This window comes from Mirounga leonina, unplaced genomic scaffold (assembly GCF_011800145.1).
Source record: "Mirounga leonina isolate KUSES-001 unplaced genomic scaffold, KU_Mleo_1.0 Mir_174, whole genome shotgun sequence".
In the NCBI taxonomy this organism is placed as follows: Eukaryota; Metazoa; Chordata; class Mammalia; order Carnivora; family Phocidae; genus Mirounga; species Mirounga leonina.
Genome location: NW_023270451.1, coordinates 45,921,719 through 45,935,301, shown reverse-complemented (window position 1 = coordinate 45,935,301; position 13,583 = coordinate 45,921,719). Strand labels below are relative to the sequence as shown.

Here is a 13,583-nt window from a genome sequence, read left to right as displayed (position 1 = left end):
ACAGCCCTGGCTCCCCATGAGCCCCCCACCTGCCATACCCACCACACCTACCTGGAAGGAGCCCAGCCCCAGCTCAAACACAAGTCTCTCCCTCTTGCTGACATTCTCCGGGGAGAAAGCAAATACCGTGTAGTGGATTCCAAATAGCGGGATGAGCAGCAGGGTGGACCGGGCTAGCCGTCTGTCAGGAGAGAGCAAGACATTGCTCTTGGGGCTGCCAGGTCTTGCTACTGGAGCCCTGGAAGGCAGAGATGCTAGTCCCAGCTCCCCGTTCTCCCCCAGAGCCGGGGGTCCTGTCCACAGACTCAGGATTCTCTCCCAGTGCGTGGGGCGTGGGAGAGATGATGGCCAACAAAGCAGGGCTTCCAGAACACCCTGGGAGGTTCTGGGCCCACATCCCATCCCTGTAGGCCATGTCAGTATCCTGTAGAACCACTAAAAATGCACATGTGAGTGTGTGGTTCACAGACACCCCTCGTGGGAGGTGCAAAACCCTTGGGAAAAGTGAAATTGGGACCAATATGGAATTCAGAAGGTTTGCGACATGATGGACCCTCAAGCAAAGCAAACCGTCTCCTGCTCTGGATGGAAGTTCCACGTGCCTGAAAAGAGCTGCCCCTGGGGGGCCACAGAGGCAGTGGGTTTTTCTGAGTTGGCTTGTCAGGGACACTCATGGAGAGTGATGGGGAAGTACTGATGAGGGAGGGGGTGGGGGGCACAGGGGGTGGGCCACAGAAGGAGAGACTCAGGAGGGATCCAAGGAAGGATTTACTGACTCTGGGAATAAACAAGCACCAACTAAGCCAGAGGAACCTACCACCTGGGAAACAGTCAAGGGAAAGGAGGCTGTCTGCTTGGAACTTGAGGGGGAGGGGAGAGATAGAGCCAAAGGGACCACCTTGTGCCCTGAGGCTGCTCTTCTGGGATTCCTCTGCTTGCCATTGGCTACTAGGCCCAGTGAAGTGGAGCTCTGCTCTGAGGGGCGGGGACACAGAAGCCATGGTATGGGGTCCAAAGAGTCCACATTGCATGTACTTGTGGGTCCTATTCTGTTGGAAGGGGTGTTCCCAGAGGGTCTCCAAGAGTGGGACCCCATCTTTGCCCACCACAGGGTACCGGCTCCCTCTGGATCTCCTGGAAGAGCCAGCCCTGCCCTTGCAGGTGTGGTGTGCCCCCTGGGCCACAGAAGTGGGGGTGGTAAGTGGGAGGTCCAGCTCCCCTCCCTCTCAGTTCCTGTCCATGGGGGTGGGCAGCGGGGGGTGGGGGCATGGTCCTTTGATTTGAGACAGTTACACATGTGCCCTGCCCTCTTCCCCATCCCAGCCTTTCTGGGAGTCAATGTTCTGTTGAATGTGGGGCCTCCAGATTTCAGGAAAAGGTGAATCCATGGGGTCTGCGTGAGGGCCTTGGCTTCCCAGTTTCGACTGAGAGAGAAGGAAAGAGTGAGGGGGAAGGGAAGAAAGAGAAGCAGAGAAGACACAGAGGAAGGGGGAGGAGAGACCTAAGAAAACCTTCAGGTGGACCAAGGCTCAGCCCTGGAAGCAAGGAGCCCCACGTGGGCTGGCACCTGCCCCTTCCACCCCTGCCCACAGGCAGCCAGTTCTGCAGGGCCTGGGTGCCCTGGACCAGAGCTGGCGCCAACTGGCTGGGAGCAGGTCCCACTCTGAGCCCAGGTGTGGTCCTCGAGTGGTCTGTCCACTCTCAGACTGTGGCTCCTTGAAGGTGGGCAAGGTGCTTCCCTTACCAATTACCTTCCCCGCCCAGCTTGTGCCCGGCTGGGGGCTCACACTCAGAAGGTGCCTGCCCAGGAAGGGACAAACAAACATGCAGGCCATGGGAAAGCCTCAGGGTTCTGAAACCTGACCGTGACCCAGGGCTCGGGCCCTGCTCACCTCCGTGTACCCCATGGCTGGCACCAGAGGCAGCAGGGGGTGATGGCTGAAGAACGAAAGCCCAAAAAGAAGTGGCAGGTGGCCTGGAAAGGCAGACACATGGGCACCTGTGGGCCTCTCTATGACCCTGCCCAGAGGGGCTACCTTACAAACAAAGTTTAAGTGAAGGGGCGCCTGGGTGGCTCAGTCGTTAAGCGTCTGCCTTCGGCTCAGGTCATGATCCCAGGGTCCTGGGATCGAGCCCCACATCGGGCTCCCTGCTCCGCGGGAAGCCTGCTTCTCCCTCTCCCACTCCCCCTGCTTGTGTTCCCTCTCTTGCTGTGTCTCTCTCTGTCAAATAAATAAATAAAATCTTAAAAAAAAAAAAAAAAGGTTTAAGTGAAGGGGCTCAGGAGGAAAGGTGGCCCTGGGACGTGCCTGTGGTCCCTGCTCTCCTCCCTCCCTCTCTCCATGGGCCTGTTTGCAGAGATTCGTCCCTGCAGTTTGACAGTTCTTGGAAACCAAAAGGCCAAACCTCTCCAGCTTTCTTGGCGAAGTGGATGGATGGGTTCAGTGTGTGAGAAGCAGGGACCTTCCAGACATGAGCTCAGGCCCTTCCAGTCCCTGGCCAGGTGGCAAATGGCAGCAAGGGCCACACTTTCCCTCCCTGGTGGCCCTGCAGCAGCCCTGGAATAGTCGGGGACTTCTGCCAGGGACCCAGGGCATCCCGGTCACCCCTTTGGTAGATAGGGAAATGGGGAGGGGCAGACAAGAGGGTCCAAAGTTCTGGGACCTCTATACTTCAGGGCTGACCAGAGGCCTTGGAATGGGAACATGTGGTGTGAACCTAGGGACCCCTTTGAAGACAGTCACAGAATCACCCTACAATCTGATTAAGCCACAGGACGGTGACACAGGCCTCGACCTCTGTCCTTCTGCCCCAAGGAGGCATCGATGGGCAGAAGAGCCCTAAAAAACACAAGGCAGAGCTTCTGATGGTCAGAGCTGCCCAAATTATGGTGCGCTCCCCCACTTCAAGGGATTTCCAAGCAAAGACTGGTCTTCAGTTTGAGATGCCCTGGGGCCTTAGAGCTGAGGACTCCCTGGGTTCAGATCCTCACCCGGCCAGGGATGTGACCTTGAGCGAGTACCTCCCCTCTCTGTGTTCAGTTCTCTCATCTGTACAATGAAGTTATTACAAGGACCCACCTCATAGGGTCACTGTGGGGATTAAGCCACTTGGCACACATTCCTTGGGGTGAGGGGTCCTGCCCCACGCAGGGGAACAGTCTATAGGAACTCAAGCTCTAAGGCTCTTAGAAAGAATTTGGAGGTTGCAAAGACTGAAGCCCAGAGAAGTGGGGGATTCAGAGAAAACCACGTATCGCGGCAGCGGAAGGAGGCTCCCAAGCCTCAGCGCTGGGCAAGCTCCGCTGCTCCCACCGTGCCCACAGCTCCGTCCCCACAACCCCCCCACCACCCCGCCCCGATGGCTTGAGGTTGCAGAGAACTCACGAGACACACAGACATCAACATGCAACAGCGCAGAAAGCTCGCTCTGTGCCCTCATCCAGCCGGCAGGTGCAAGCTCCGGGCGGCGGCAGCATGCGGCCCCCTCCCCTCCAGGACTCCCGGCCACGGCCACACCACGCACACTTACAGAGTTATGGTGGACAGTTCTGACATCTTGCAGGAGTGCTGCTGAGCCCGCTGTGGCTTGCAGTAGCATTTCTGCACGCAGCTGCTGGGTATGACAAGATCAGCACTTCTGTCAGCTGGGGGCATCGGGCAATGAAGGAACTGAGGTGGACCTAGAGCGACGCGCGGCTCAGGGGAGGGCAGAGGAGCCCAGGTGCGGAGACAGGGCGGGCGCGGTGACACGGAAGAGAATGAGGAAGCCAGGGGCCAAGACATGGTCAGCTCTGGACATAGAAACACATGCCCAGACGTGGACAGGTGTGTGCATGGAGACATACGCACACAGCGAGCACTCGCACTGGGTCCACAGCAGGTAAGGGGAGCTGGAGGGCACATGTGTTCTGAAGGTGGGGGCCGGCCTGGGTCTCAAGCAGGGGCCTGGAAGCTGTCCACTAAGTCAGCACCAGGCTCAGAGCATGGCCTTGCTGGGGGTCCCTCAGCAAGATGCGCAGCTGGAAACACATGCCTGGGCCGACCCAGTCTGAATCAGGCCAGTTCTGGCCTTGGCTGTTCACTGGTCTTTCTCCTCTACACCGCTCACTCTTCCGCCTGGACCTCCTCCTCTCTGAGCTCCCAGGCAGCTCAGCATGGGCAAACCGGGGCAACAGAGGTGGGATGGATGGAAGAGATGGCTAATTAACCTAAATCTGCGCTATCCAATAGGACAGCCATGACCCATCTGCAGCTATTTGAATTAAAATTAAATTAAATTAGAAATCCACTTTCCTCAGTTAGCCTAGCCACATCGCAAGGGCTCAAGAGCCACACATAATTAGTGGCTCCCATATTGGACAGCACTGTCTAGGGCGTATCGATCCCTGCTGAGAGTTCTACGGCACAGTGCTGGGCTAGACTTCCTGATCGAAGTCCAACAGGCAGGGGCTGAAGGCTGACAGGGGCACGTTTTGGGCACTGGCCCACTGCCTGCAGAAACAAGTCATCTTAAAGGAGGCATCCACAGGGGAGCCCCGGGTGAAAGGCTTGCTCTATATTCCACTGGGTGAGACAGAGAGCTTCTACTTCCTCAGAGAAGTCAGGCTGAATTTCCATCTGTTCTAGCTCGTCATAGGTCCTGCTTATGCTTGGGTGGGGACAAGCTGCAGAAACTTCTTTTCCTTCTCTCATGAACATGTAAGACCGGGATCGAGTGCTGTGTCACCTAGTCAGACGGCAGAAGAGTGGCGGCCTCCACAAACCCTCCTCGGGCACCATGTGGCATGGAGCCCCTAGTACCTGCAGGTGACCTGAGCTGAGGGGATCTAACGCACATGAGAACAGAGACACACAAAGAGACCAGACCTTGGGCATTCACCGGTTCATAATTTGTGATTCCAGCTCTTTGAGAGTAAGTCTGAAGGGCCTTGACAGGTGCAGACATGTCATTTTGCTGAGGCAAGAATCAGAGTCACACACTTAAAAGATGAGGCAAGCCGAGGTCCCCCCAGGACCCTTGCCTCTGTCAAGTGCGTGGTTTTCGTTTAAAAACTGGCACCTCTCGGTTTACACCACACGGTGGGGGGGGGGGGGGGGGAGCCGGGCCCCCCCCGGGGGGCGGGGGGGGGGGGGGGGGGGGGGGGGGCACTACTGGCCCACCTCTCAGATGTGGGATGTGAGGGACGGCGTGATGCTCTCCGGCCCAGACCAGTGGCATTAGCACCACCTGCGAGCTTCTCAGAGATGCAGAATCTCAGGTGCCACCCCGGCCCTGCAGACTCAGTATCCACCTTTTAACAAGATCCTGAGGTGATCCACAGACAACTCAAAGCTTGAGAAGCACTGTTGTGAGGAAGTCATGTATTTGAGAAGTTTCTTCATGTGTCCTCGTGAATGTCAGAGGTCTGTTTCATATACATACGAAGAGATGGATGGACACATGTAAGTATGTTTTTCTCACAACTTAAAAGAACTTAATTGGGCATTCAGGAATGGGAGCCATCTCCAGATTTATCTCTGCCTGGCCCAGATCGAAAGGTTGGCTACTTTCTCCTATAGCCAATGGCCTGATTCCTCAACTGTGGCCTGGTTGGTGCCCAGGAGCCTGAGAGCCCAAACCTCAGATGCGGTCCCCTATGTGCCAGGCTTAAGCCCTCACCCTGAATTCTAAAGCTTCAGCTGCAGTCCTCTGAGACCGCTCCTCCTTGAGCTCCCAAACGGTTGTCCCTGCCCTTCCTAGGCCCTGGCCACAGTAAATACAGACTCCTCTGATTTCTTCAGAGTATGCTAAAGGCCACTTAGTGGCAAGTTAGCTGGGAGATCAGACCCCCGGTAAAGATGTGGGTCTCTGATGGGAGGGGCAGGACAAAGTCGGGGGGGGGCTGATGCCTGGGAGGGCTCTCAGGAGAAGGATCTAGGGACAAAGGTAAGTGCCCTTCCTCCCAAACACTCCACTTCTCCCAAAACTTCAATGGCTCTGTGCAAAAGGACCCACTGAAAAGAATACAAAATGGTGGCAGAAAAGCCAGAGACAGGTGTGACAAAGGCAGAGATGTCATAACCTCTAAAATGTTACTACAATTGGTGAAAAAGGGGAAAGTAATTTAATCAAGAGGAAGACATAACCCTAGACTGGCTGGTGAGCTCAGTTCTGATTTGGACCCAAAGGAAGATAAGAAACAGGCAAAGGTGCTGGGTGGGAATGGATCAGAAGGCCGGAGAGCCCCACAGCAGGCACAGGGACCATGCCTCCATCTGGAAACCAGGCAGCCTTGGCTCACAGGCCTGGTTCTGCCAAGGCTTTGCTGTGTATCTGCAGGAAGGTCAAAGCCGCCTCTGGGTCTCAGCACTCCCGTCTATAACCCAGGGAGGAAGCACATGGTTTCTTCGATCCCTGCTTTGGTCACAGGCTAACCTCCATGGATGCTTTGGTGCTTTTCGTGTGCAGAGCTACCTGGGGTGGCTGTATGTAGCCCCGGGGAACACCCGACAGAGTGCTAGACAGAGACCCCTGTGGGGGAGCTCTTGGAGGGCAGCACCCCTGTCTCTTCTGCCCTGCTCCTAGTGATCAGTGCAGCGCTGGGTCACTTGGCAGGCCCACAGAACATCTCAGTCTGGACTGAACCTTCTCCATAGGGTCCCTCGTGGTACTAAGATGCTGTATGTGCCCGGAACCCTGGCCCAGTGCCCAGGGAAGCACTGTACACCACGCTGGTACTCCGACCAGAAGCTCAGCTCAGTAGATCTCGGAGCTTCCCTGCCCACTGCTACCCCCTCCCCCACCACTGAGCATAAGCTCACGCTCTGTGCCCCCTTCCCAGCCCAGCAGGGACGGGCGGAGTCAGGGCTCCTGAGCTCAAGACTTTGTCTAGACACTGACTTGCTGGGTGGTCTCAGGTGGTACCACTTTCCTTCTCTGGGCCTCGGTTTCTCCATCTGCAAAATAGGAGTAACCATTCCCCGCTGCTGATCCTTAACAGGAGTTGTGAGGGTGTTCCTAGACGGAGGAGGGGTGCTTTGGAAGTGGAAAATGGAGCCCCACGTGAACTGCAGGCCTCAGGCTATGGGCTGAGTTCCTGGACTGACAGCTTCCTGGCTGCATTTCTGCCATGACAGAGCCTGTCTTTAGAGTAGTTGCCGTCCTTCAGACACTGGGTATGAAACAGCCCTGCTGACTATCAACATCACGGTGTCTCTTCTCTTTTCCTTCCTTTACCCCAAGAGGCCATGCAGACCTGCTCTGCGAGGTCCCCAAGGGAAATCCATGTGGGGTTTCCCTCCCCCACCTCAGAGCCAAGAGGTGGCTTCCAACGCCCATCCTGCATCGGGGAGACCGCCGGGAGGACAGCCAGCTCCTGGAGGCAGGCGGCCTTAGCACACTCGGTGCCCACCCGGGAAGCTCACTCTCCCCTTTCTGAGCCAGCTGGCTTCTCACAGAGCTAAGGGCAGGAAAGGGCAGACTAACCCTGACCCCAGCCTCAGGCTGAGCCCTAGCTCCCACCCCAGAACAAAGGGAGCCAGAGCACATGCCAAGCCCTGACCCAGGCCCACACTCCATGCCTGGCCACTGCCCAAGGCCTGAGGCCAGCCCCTCATTCTGTCAGGAGCATCAGGTGAGAGTGTGGGTGGCTCAGCGCCGCCGCCCCCTGCGGAGGTCCAAGCCCCCAACAGAAGCCATGTCTCAAACCCTTATCATCTAAGCAGCTAGAACCAACCTACAGGAAAGGGAATGAATGCTGGTCTGAGGGCACTGGCAGGGGGTCGTCTCAGGCTTTCTTGGGGACTCCCAGGCTTATATTTGTTCTGGAAACAGAGGAAAAAACCAGAAAGCTGTTGTGGGTAGATCTGAAGGGGCTTCTCAGCCCCGCACATACCTCTGGTGGCCCAAGGGGACTCGGGCATAGCCCTGAAACCTCCTCTTCCACCAGGTCCTGCCCCTTCCCATCCCCCCCATAATCTCCCCTCTCCGACAGCAGACACCTCCCAGGCCCAAAGCACTCCAGGTGGGGCAGTTCTCTACGAGGCTGGATCCCACTGGGGCCTCTTCTTCCAGGAAGCCTTGTTTATATACTTATTTAGCACCATCTCTCATCTGTAACTTCCTGGAGGACAGGAAAGACGGTGCAGTCAAGCTTAGAGCCAAGGGCCCTGCTGTACCAGAGCTGTGGCTTCGCCTGTTCCTACTGGATTCATTTCACTTCACTGACAACTAATTCTCTCAGCTGTAAAATGGGGATTATTCTGAACAGTTGGTGACTCGGCCCACCAGATTCACTGGGTGTTTGTGAGCATTAAATGTGCATGGACTGAGAGCCAAGTGTTGCTAGGAGCTCTGCAGTTCCCAGCAGCATCGTCACTTTGATTATCCCTCACTGGGTCTCCCTGACCCTGCAAACGCTCAAATACGTTGCTAAATTTCATAGGATCAAGTTGGTCCCTTATCCCGCGTGAGACCTCCCCACTGGCTTGCACACCATATCTGAGCTTTCCATCTCTGGGGCTTCAGACGAGCAACGGAAGCAAACCAACTAGCTAGTTCTTTAAACACTGGCACTTAAATGTATAAACCATTTGACAAACTGTCATCTATGCATCAGGAAGCCCGGAAGACTCTACAGCTCCAGGTCTGTGATAACTTGAAAGCTCCCAGCCCCACCCTTCTCTCCACCAGAGCCTGGGGCTTCTTGCTGCCTGAGCTGAAGTGTGTGTCCGGGGCCGTGGAGTGTCCTTATTTAGGCTGCAGCTGGGCCCCTGTGTGTATCCCTGCCCAGGCGGGGGGAGAGGAAGCGGGGAGAGCCTCCCAGAGAAGAGATCCCAGGAACCGAAGAAGAAGAAACGCTTCCTACCAGGAAGCAGAGAGTGGGGGGAACCAAGGCTAGAGCTCAAAGGAGAAAAGAGGCCGGCTTGGCTACTGCTAGCCTCAGATGTCTGAAATAACCGCGTGGGAGCAGACACCAGGGCGTGAGGGCTGACGCCAGACGGGGAGGTGAAGGGGACACAAGGGCCCTGTTTTGTGGTCCTGGAGACTAAGGCAAGGATGATCCTTCGAGGGCAGTTAGTTGCAGGGAGCCAGCCCCACGGATCCCCCAGTGCCAGGTCTCAGAGACTTTATGACTTATATGCATGAACAATTTTTGACAACATAACACATACATATAAGCATGGGTTGGTAAAAACTTGCAAAAACATGGGGGAAAAAAGACAGTAAATGGATAGCAAAAAAAAAAAAAAGGTGGAGGGTCTTTTCCAATGTAATATAATCATCCTAAATACAGGGAAAACAAGGTTGACCAACCCAGGCCCTGGGCAGATCCCCCACTCCCACAGGAAGGACTTCCACAAGGGGAGGTGCCCAAGTTGAACCTACAGACCAAGGGCAAGCTCTGCCACCCTGGGGAAGCCCCAGGGAGCGGAAGGATCTGGGACTCGTCTCTGGATCCTGCATCCCCTTCTACCCAGGACAATGGTCAGCTGGGGAGAACCCTCTGCTGGGGTCTCTCTGCTGTCCCACTTATCCACTGGCAGCCATCAAGGCTCTGAGCCCCCTGGTTGGGGTCACCGATGAAGGCAGGACCAATCCCCCACCAATGCCATGAAAAGACCTCGGCTCCTTCTAATCTGCCCCTTCTTAAAAAACTGAGGAGGCAACACATATGGTTTCTACCTTGCCCGCAGAAAGAACCCTAGACTGCCCTCCAATGTTCTGTGCCCATCTGGCCCTTCCAGCCAACCACAGGGGATCAACCTTGCTCCCCGGCATCAGAAGTGTCCCCATACCCCATACACCCAGCTGGTCATTCTCCTGATCATCAGGCAAGATGGGTGAAATAGAAGGCACTTAGTCTGGTTCAGAACAGGTGGAGGGCTGGGGGAAGGCTGACAGAGCAAGTGGGACATGCTGGTAGGGATGTGACTACAAAAATACTTGCAGAAAACAAGCCAAATGGTCACGGAAATGGAGAAAATGCTACACGCAATGTTAAGGGTTGCCCGCAAACCTGATTGATCTCACACATATCAACTCTCCCTCTGCTCAGGGAGGAGGGAGTTGCAGGAGGAAGACCAGACCCAGAGACAGAGCTGCCCTGAAAGAAGGTGGAGAAGAGAAAGGACTCCCCCATTCTAATACTCAGACCAGCAAAAAGGTCCACCCATCTTGCTCGTGAGGGTTGAGCCACTTGTACACGCTGGACTGGGCGGTGGGGACATCAGGCAACAGTGCCTCCAGTGGCATTCATGAACTTCCCATAGACCCCAAATCCCCAAAGGAAATCCAACTGCTAAACACCTAAGACCCTAATTACCCTAAGGAATCTGGTGTTTTCCATCTTGATTCCTAGTGTGACACAGGATCTGACCGTCTCATCCTCTCTCTCTTCCCTCCCATGTAATAACCATGCAGATTAGCAACTGGCATGGCTAACGGATAGGCAGGCAACTACATTTTAAAGGCACTTTAATCAGAAAGAAATCTTGCAAATGCCCCTGCTAGTCTACCCTGTCAGCAAAACCTAGGCCTTCTCCTGTGACCTGAGTGCAGGGCCCACACAGCTGTTGGAAGTGACAATGGAGTTCACATAATGGTACTTACAAGTAGATGCTGGATTCATTGCCTCCCATGTCCGGAGACTGAAGTTTCTGCACAAGGATGATGATGATGCCAATGAAGAGCACAAAGTTAACCTGAAGAGCAAAGAAAAAGTAGATAGAAATGATTCTGGGCAAAGACTTTCCACACCCCTGCCTCTGCCTGGACTGTTACTGCCCCAACAGGACCCTCCACAATCCAGTCAAAATCCCTTCTAGACTTATAATCCGAGATGGTGGCATGAGAACACTCATTTACCTCACCACTTACTATTGCTAAAATGACAGAAAAGATAGAAGAAAAAGAATTTCATAGGAGTACTGAGGAATAGGGAAGATTATCATGAATGAGCCAGAAAAGTAGGCAATTTCTAGAAGAGAAAGAGCAAATAGGATCAGGGTGATGGAAAACAATACCAAACAGATAGAGAAGAGGCTCCTGCAGAGGTGGGAACTGTCCTCTGGAGAAACTCCAAGTTCAGAGTAATGGAACATGGGGAACAAGAATGGACAACCATAAGCATTATTAATTAAAGGACTGCCTGGGAATGGCAATAACAGCATTTACCTTCAGAGAAAGATCAGGGACAAAAGTCTCTCTAAACAGTGAAAAGGGGGCGCCTGGGTGGCTCAGTTGGTTAAGCAACTGCCTTCGGCTCGGGTCATGATTATGGAGTCCTGGGACTGAGTCCCGAGTCAGGCTCCCTGCTCAGCAGGGAGTCTGCTTCTCCCTCTGACACTCCCCCTCTCATGCTCTCTGTCTCCCATTCTCTCTCTCAGATAAATGAATAAAATCTTTAAATAAATAAATAAATAAATAGTGAAAAGGGGGGGAGGATGGGGAGCAAATAAATAGAAACAAGGCACAAGGAGAGGACCACAAGGCAACAGCCTCCGAATGTAGCCAAAGCAGCTACAGCTGGAGAAAAAAAATGTAGAGCTTGACACTAACTTATGAAAAAATAATAAATACTGAAGACAAAACAACTAAGCATTCAAATCAAAAGCTAGGGGGAAAGTGCCACACATTTTACTTTCACAAGAAGGGAATTAATAAAGATAAAAATTCATTATAAAAAATGAGGGGGAGAAGTGGAGTTGATCAATGAAAACTTTATTTCGGGGTCTAGTTTTGTTGGTTTGTTTCCACATGCTCCACAAAAGCACTTCTCTCAGGCTTCTTCCCCACCACAAGCCCAGTGCCTGACCAGTCCCGGGAATTCAGCACAGTGCCTGCTGCTCAGTGCACAGGTTAGTCAAATCCAAAAGGAGAAAATACCATTAAATAAATTTAGGGATGAGAACGAGGACAAGACAACAGATGTATAGAATATTTTAAATCATAAGAGAAAATCAAACAAAATGGGAAAATAGAAAGAAACAAAATCAAATCAAGAAGATGTAGAAAATCTGAGTAGAGAAATGACCTTAGGAGAAATTTAAAAAGCAATCAAAGATGTGTGCGTTAAAAGGCATCGGGCCCAGATAACTTTACAGACCAGTTTCATAACACCTTTAGGGAAGATGTCATTTACAGACTACTTCATTGTTTAAAAGCAAATAAAAGACAACCTCACAAATTGCTTATCAAGCTAACAAAACTCTGCTACAACAAAGAAAACATACAAATAGACACACACACACACACAACCAGAGGACTTACAAAGAGCAATGCAAAAACTATAAACCAAATATTAACAAATAGAATTTAGTAGTGCATTAAAAGAACAAACAGATCATGGTCATAAAGTCTTATATAAGAAATGCAAGAAAAGAAACCTCAAAAACAAAATCCAAAAAACCCAAATCTACTAGTATTTCTTACATTAACATATTAAAACAGTGAGCTACCCTTACCCCATAAGATTGGTGAATAATTCAATAATCAAAACATCAACAAAGACATGAGAAATGAACACTCTTGTATTCTGCTCATTTGATATCTATGAAAATGTTAAATGTACATACCCTTGTCCCGGAAATTCCACCCCTAGAGATTTATTCTAAAGACATATTCACACATACTTAGATATGCATGAATATATCCATCATAGCATTGTTCAGAAGAAGAAAAATTGGAAACTGTAAAAGTCCATCACTAAGGGAAGGGACCACTCCAATAAATGTTTCCAAAACACATTTGATTTCCTGATTTTTAAAATACGCACTAAAATGAGCCAGGATTAGAAACGTTCCTAATTCAATGAAGAATGACTGCTCAAACCTATATAGCAAACACCATTCTTATGACCCCTAAACCAAGGAATAGGGATGCCTGGGTGGCTCAGTCAGTTAAGCATCTGGCTTCAGCTTCAGTCATGATTCCACGGTTCTGGGATCGAGTCCCACATCGGGCTCCTTGCTCTGAGGGAAACCTGCTTCTCCCTCTGCCTGCCACTCCCCCTTCTTGGGTGCACTCTCTCTCTCTCTCTTTGACAAATAAAGAAATAAAATCTTTATAAAAAATAAAATAAAATAAAACCAAGGAATAAATGGTATAAATACTGGAAAGAGTAAAACTATTTTCATATACAGATTATGTCATTTTCCTCCTGGAAAACGAATCAGAACCAACTGAAAAGGGACAAGAACTACTAAGAGTTTAGAAAAGTAACCAAGAAAAGAAAAAATGCACAAAAACAAACAGCTTCCCTATGCACCAGCCATAACCCACTAGAACATACAATGACAGAATGAGTTCCAGGCACAACACACACCCAAACTGGAAAACACTTTAAAGGTAAATTGAACAAGACAAAGGAAAAGCTGTACAAAATGACTCTACGGGAAAGACTGAATAAATGGAGAATCAGGCCATGTTCTTGGAGAGGAAGATTCCATATTTTAAGAAAATCACTTCTCCAAATTAATTTATAAATTTAATGCAATTTCTCTAAAAATCTCAACCACACTCTTTTTGTAACTTGACAAGGATATTTGACAGTTCACCTGAAAGAGTGAATGTACAAGAAAATTTTGAAGGAAAGAAGAATA

General features: G+C 51.7%; 1 protein-coding gene across 4 annotated transcripts in view; it reads right to left on the bottom strand.

Moving 5' to 3' along the window:
* ADCYAP1R1 (ADCYAP receptor type I) overlaps nucleotides 1–13,583 on the bottom strand; it is a 57,447-nt gene that overhangs the window by 7,738 nt on the left and 36,126 nt on the right. For 3 of the 4 annotated variants that reach the window (XM_035020851.1, XM_035020855.1, XM_035020854.1), the window contains 3 exons: nucleotides 10,594–10,685; nucleotides 3,532–3,615; nucleotides 52–181 (listed from right to left, as the gene is read on the bottom strand). In XM_035020851.1, coding sequence (XP_034876742.1) covers nucleotides 52–181; nucleotides 3,532–3,615; nucleotides 10,594–10,685 — 306 coding nt within the window. The remainder of the gene's footprint in view (nucleotides 1–51; nucleotides 182–3,531; nucleotides 3,616–10,593; nucleotides 10,686–13,583) is intronic. The other variant, XM_035020853.1, reaches the window with a different exon arrangement.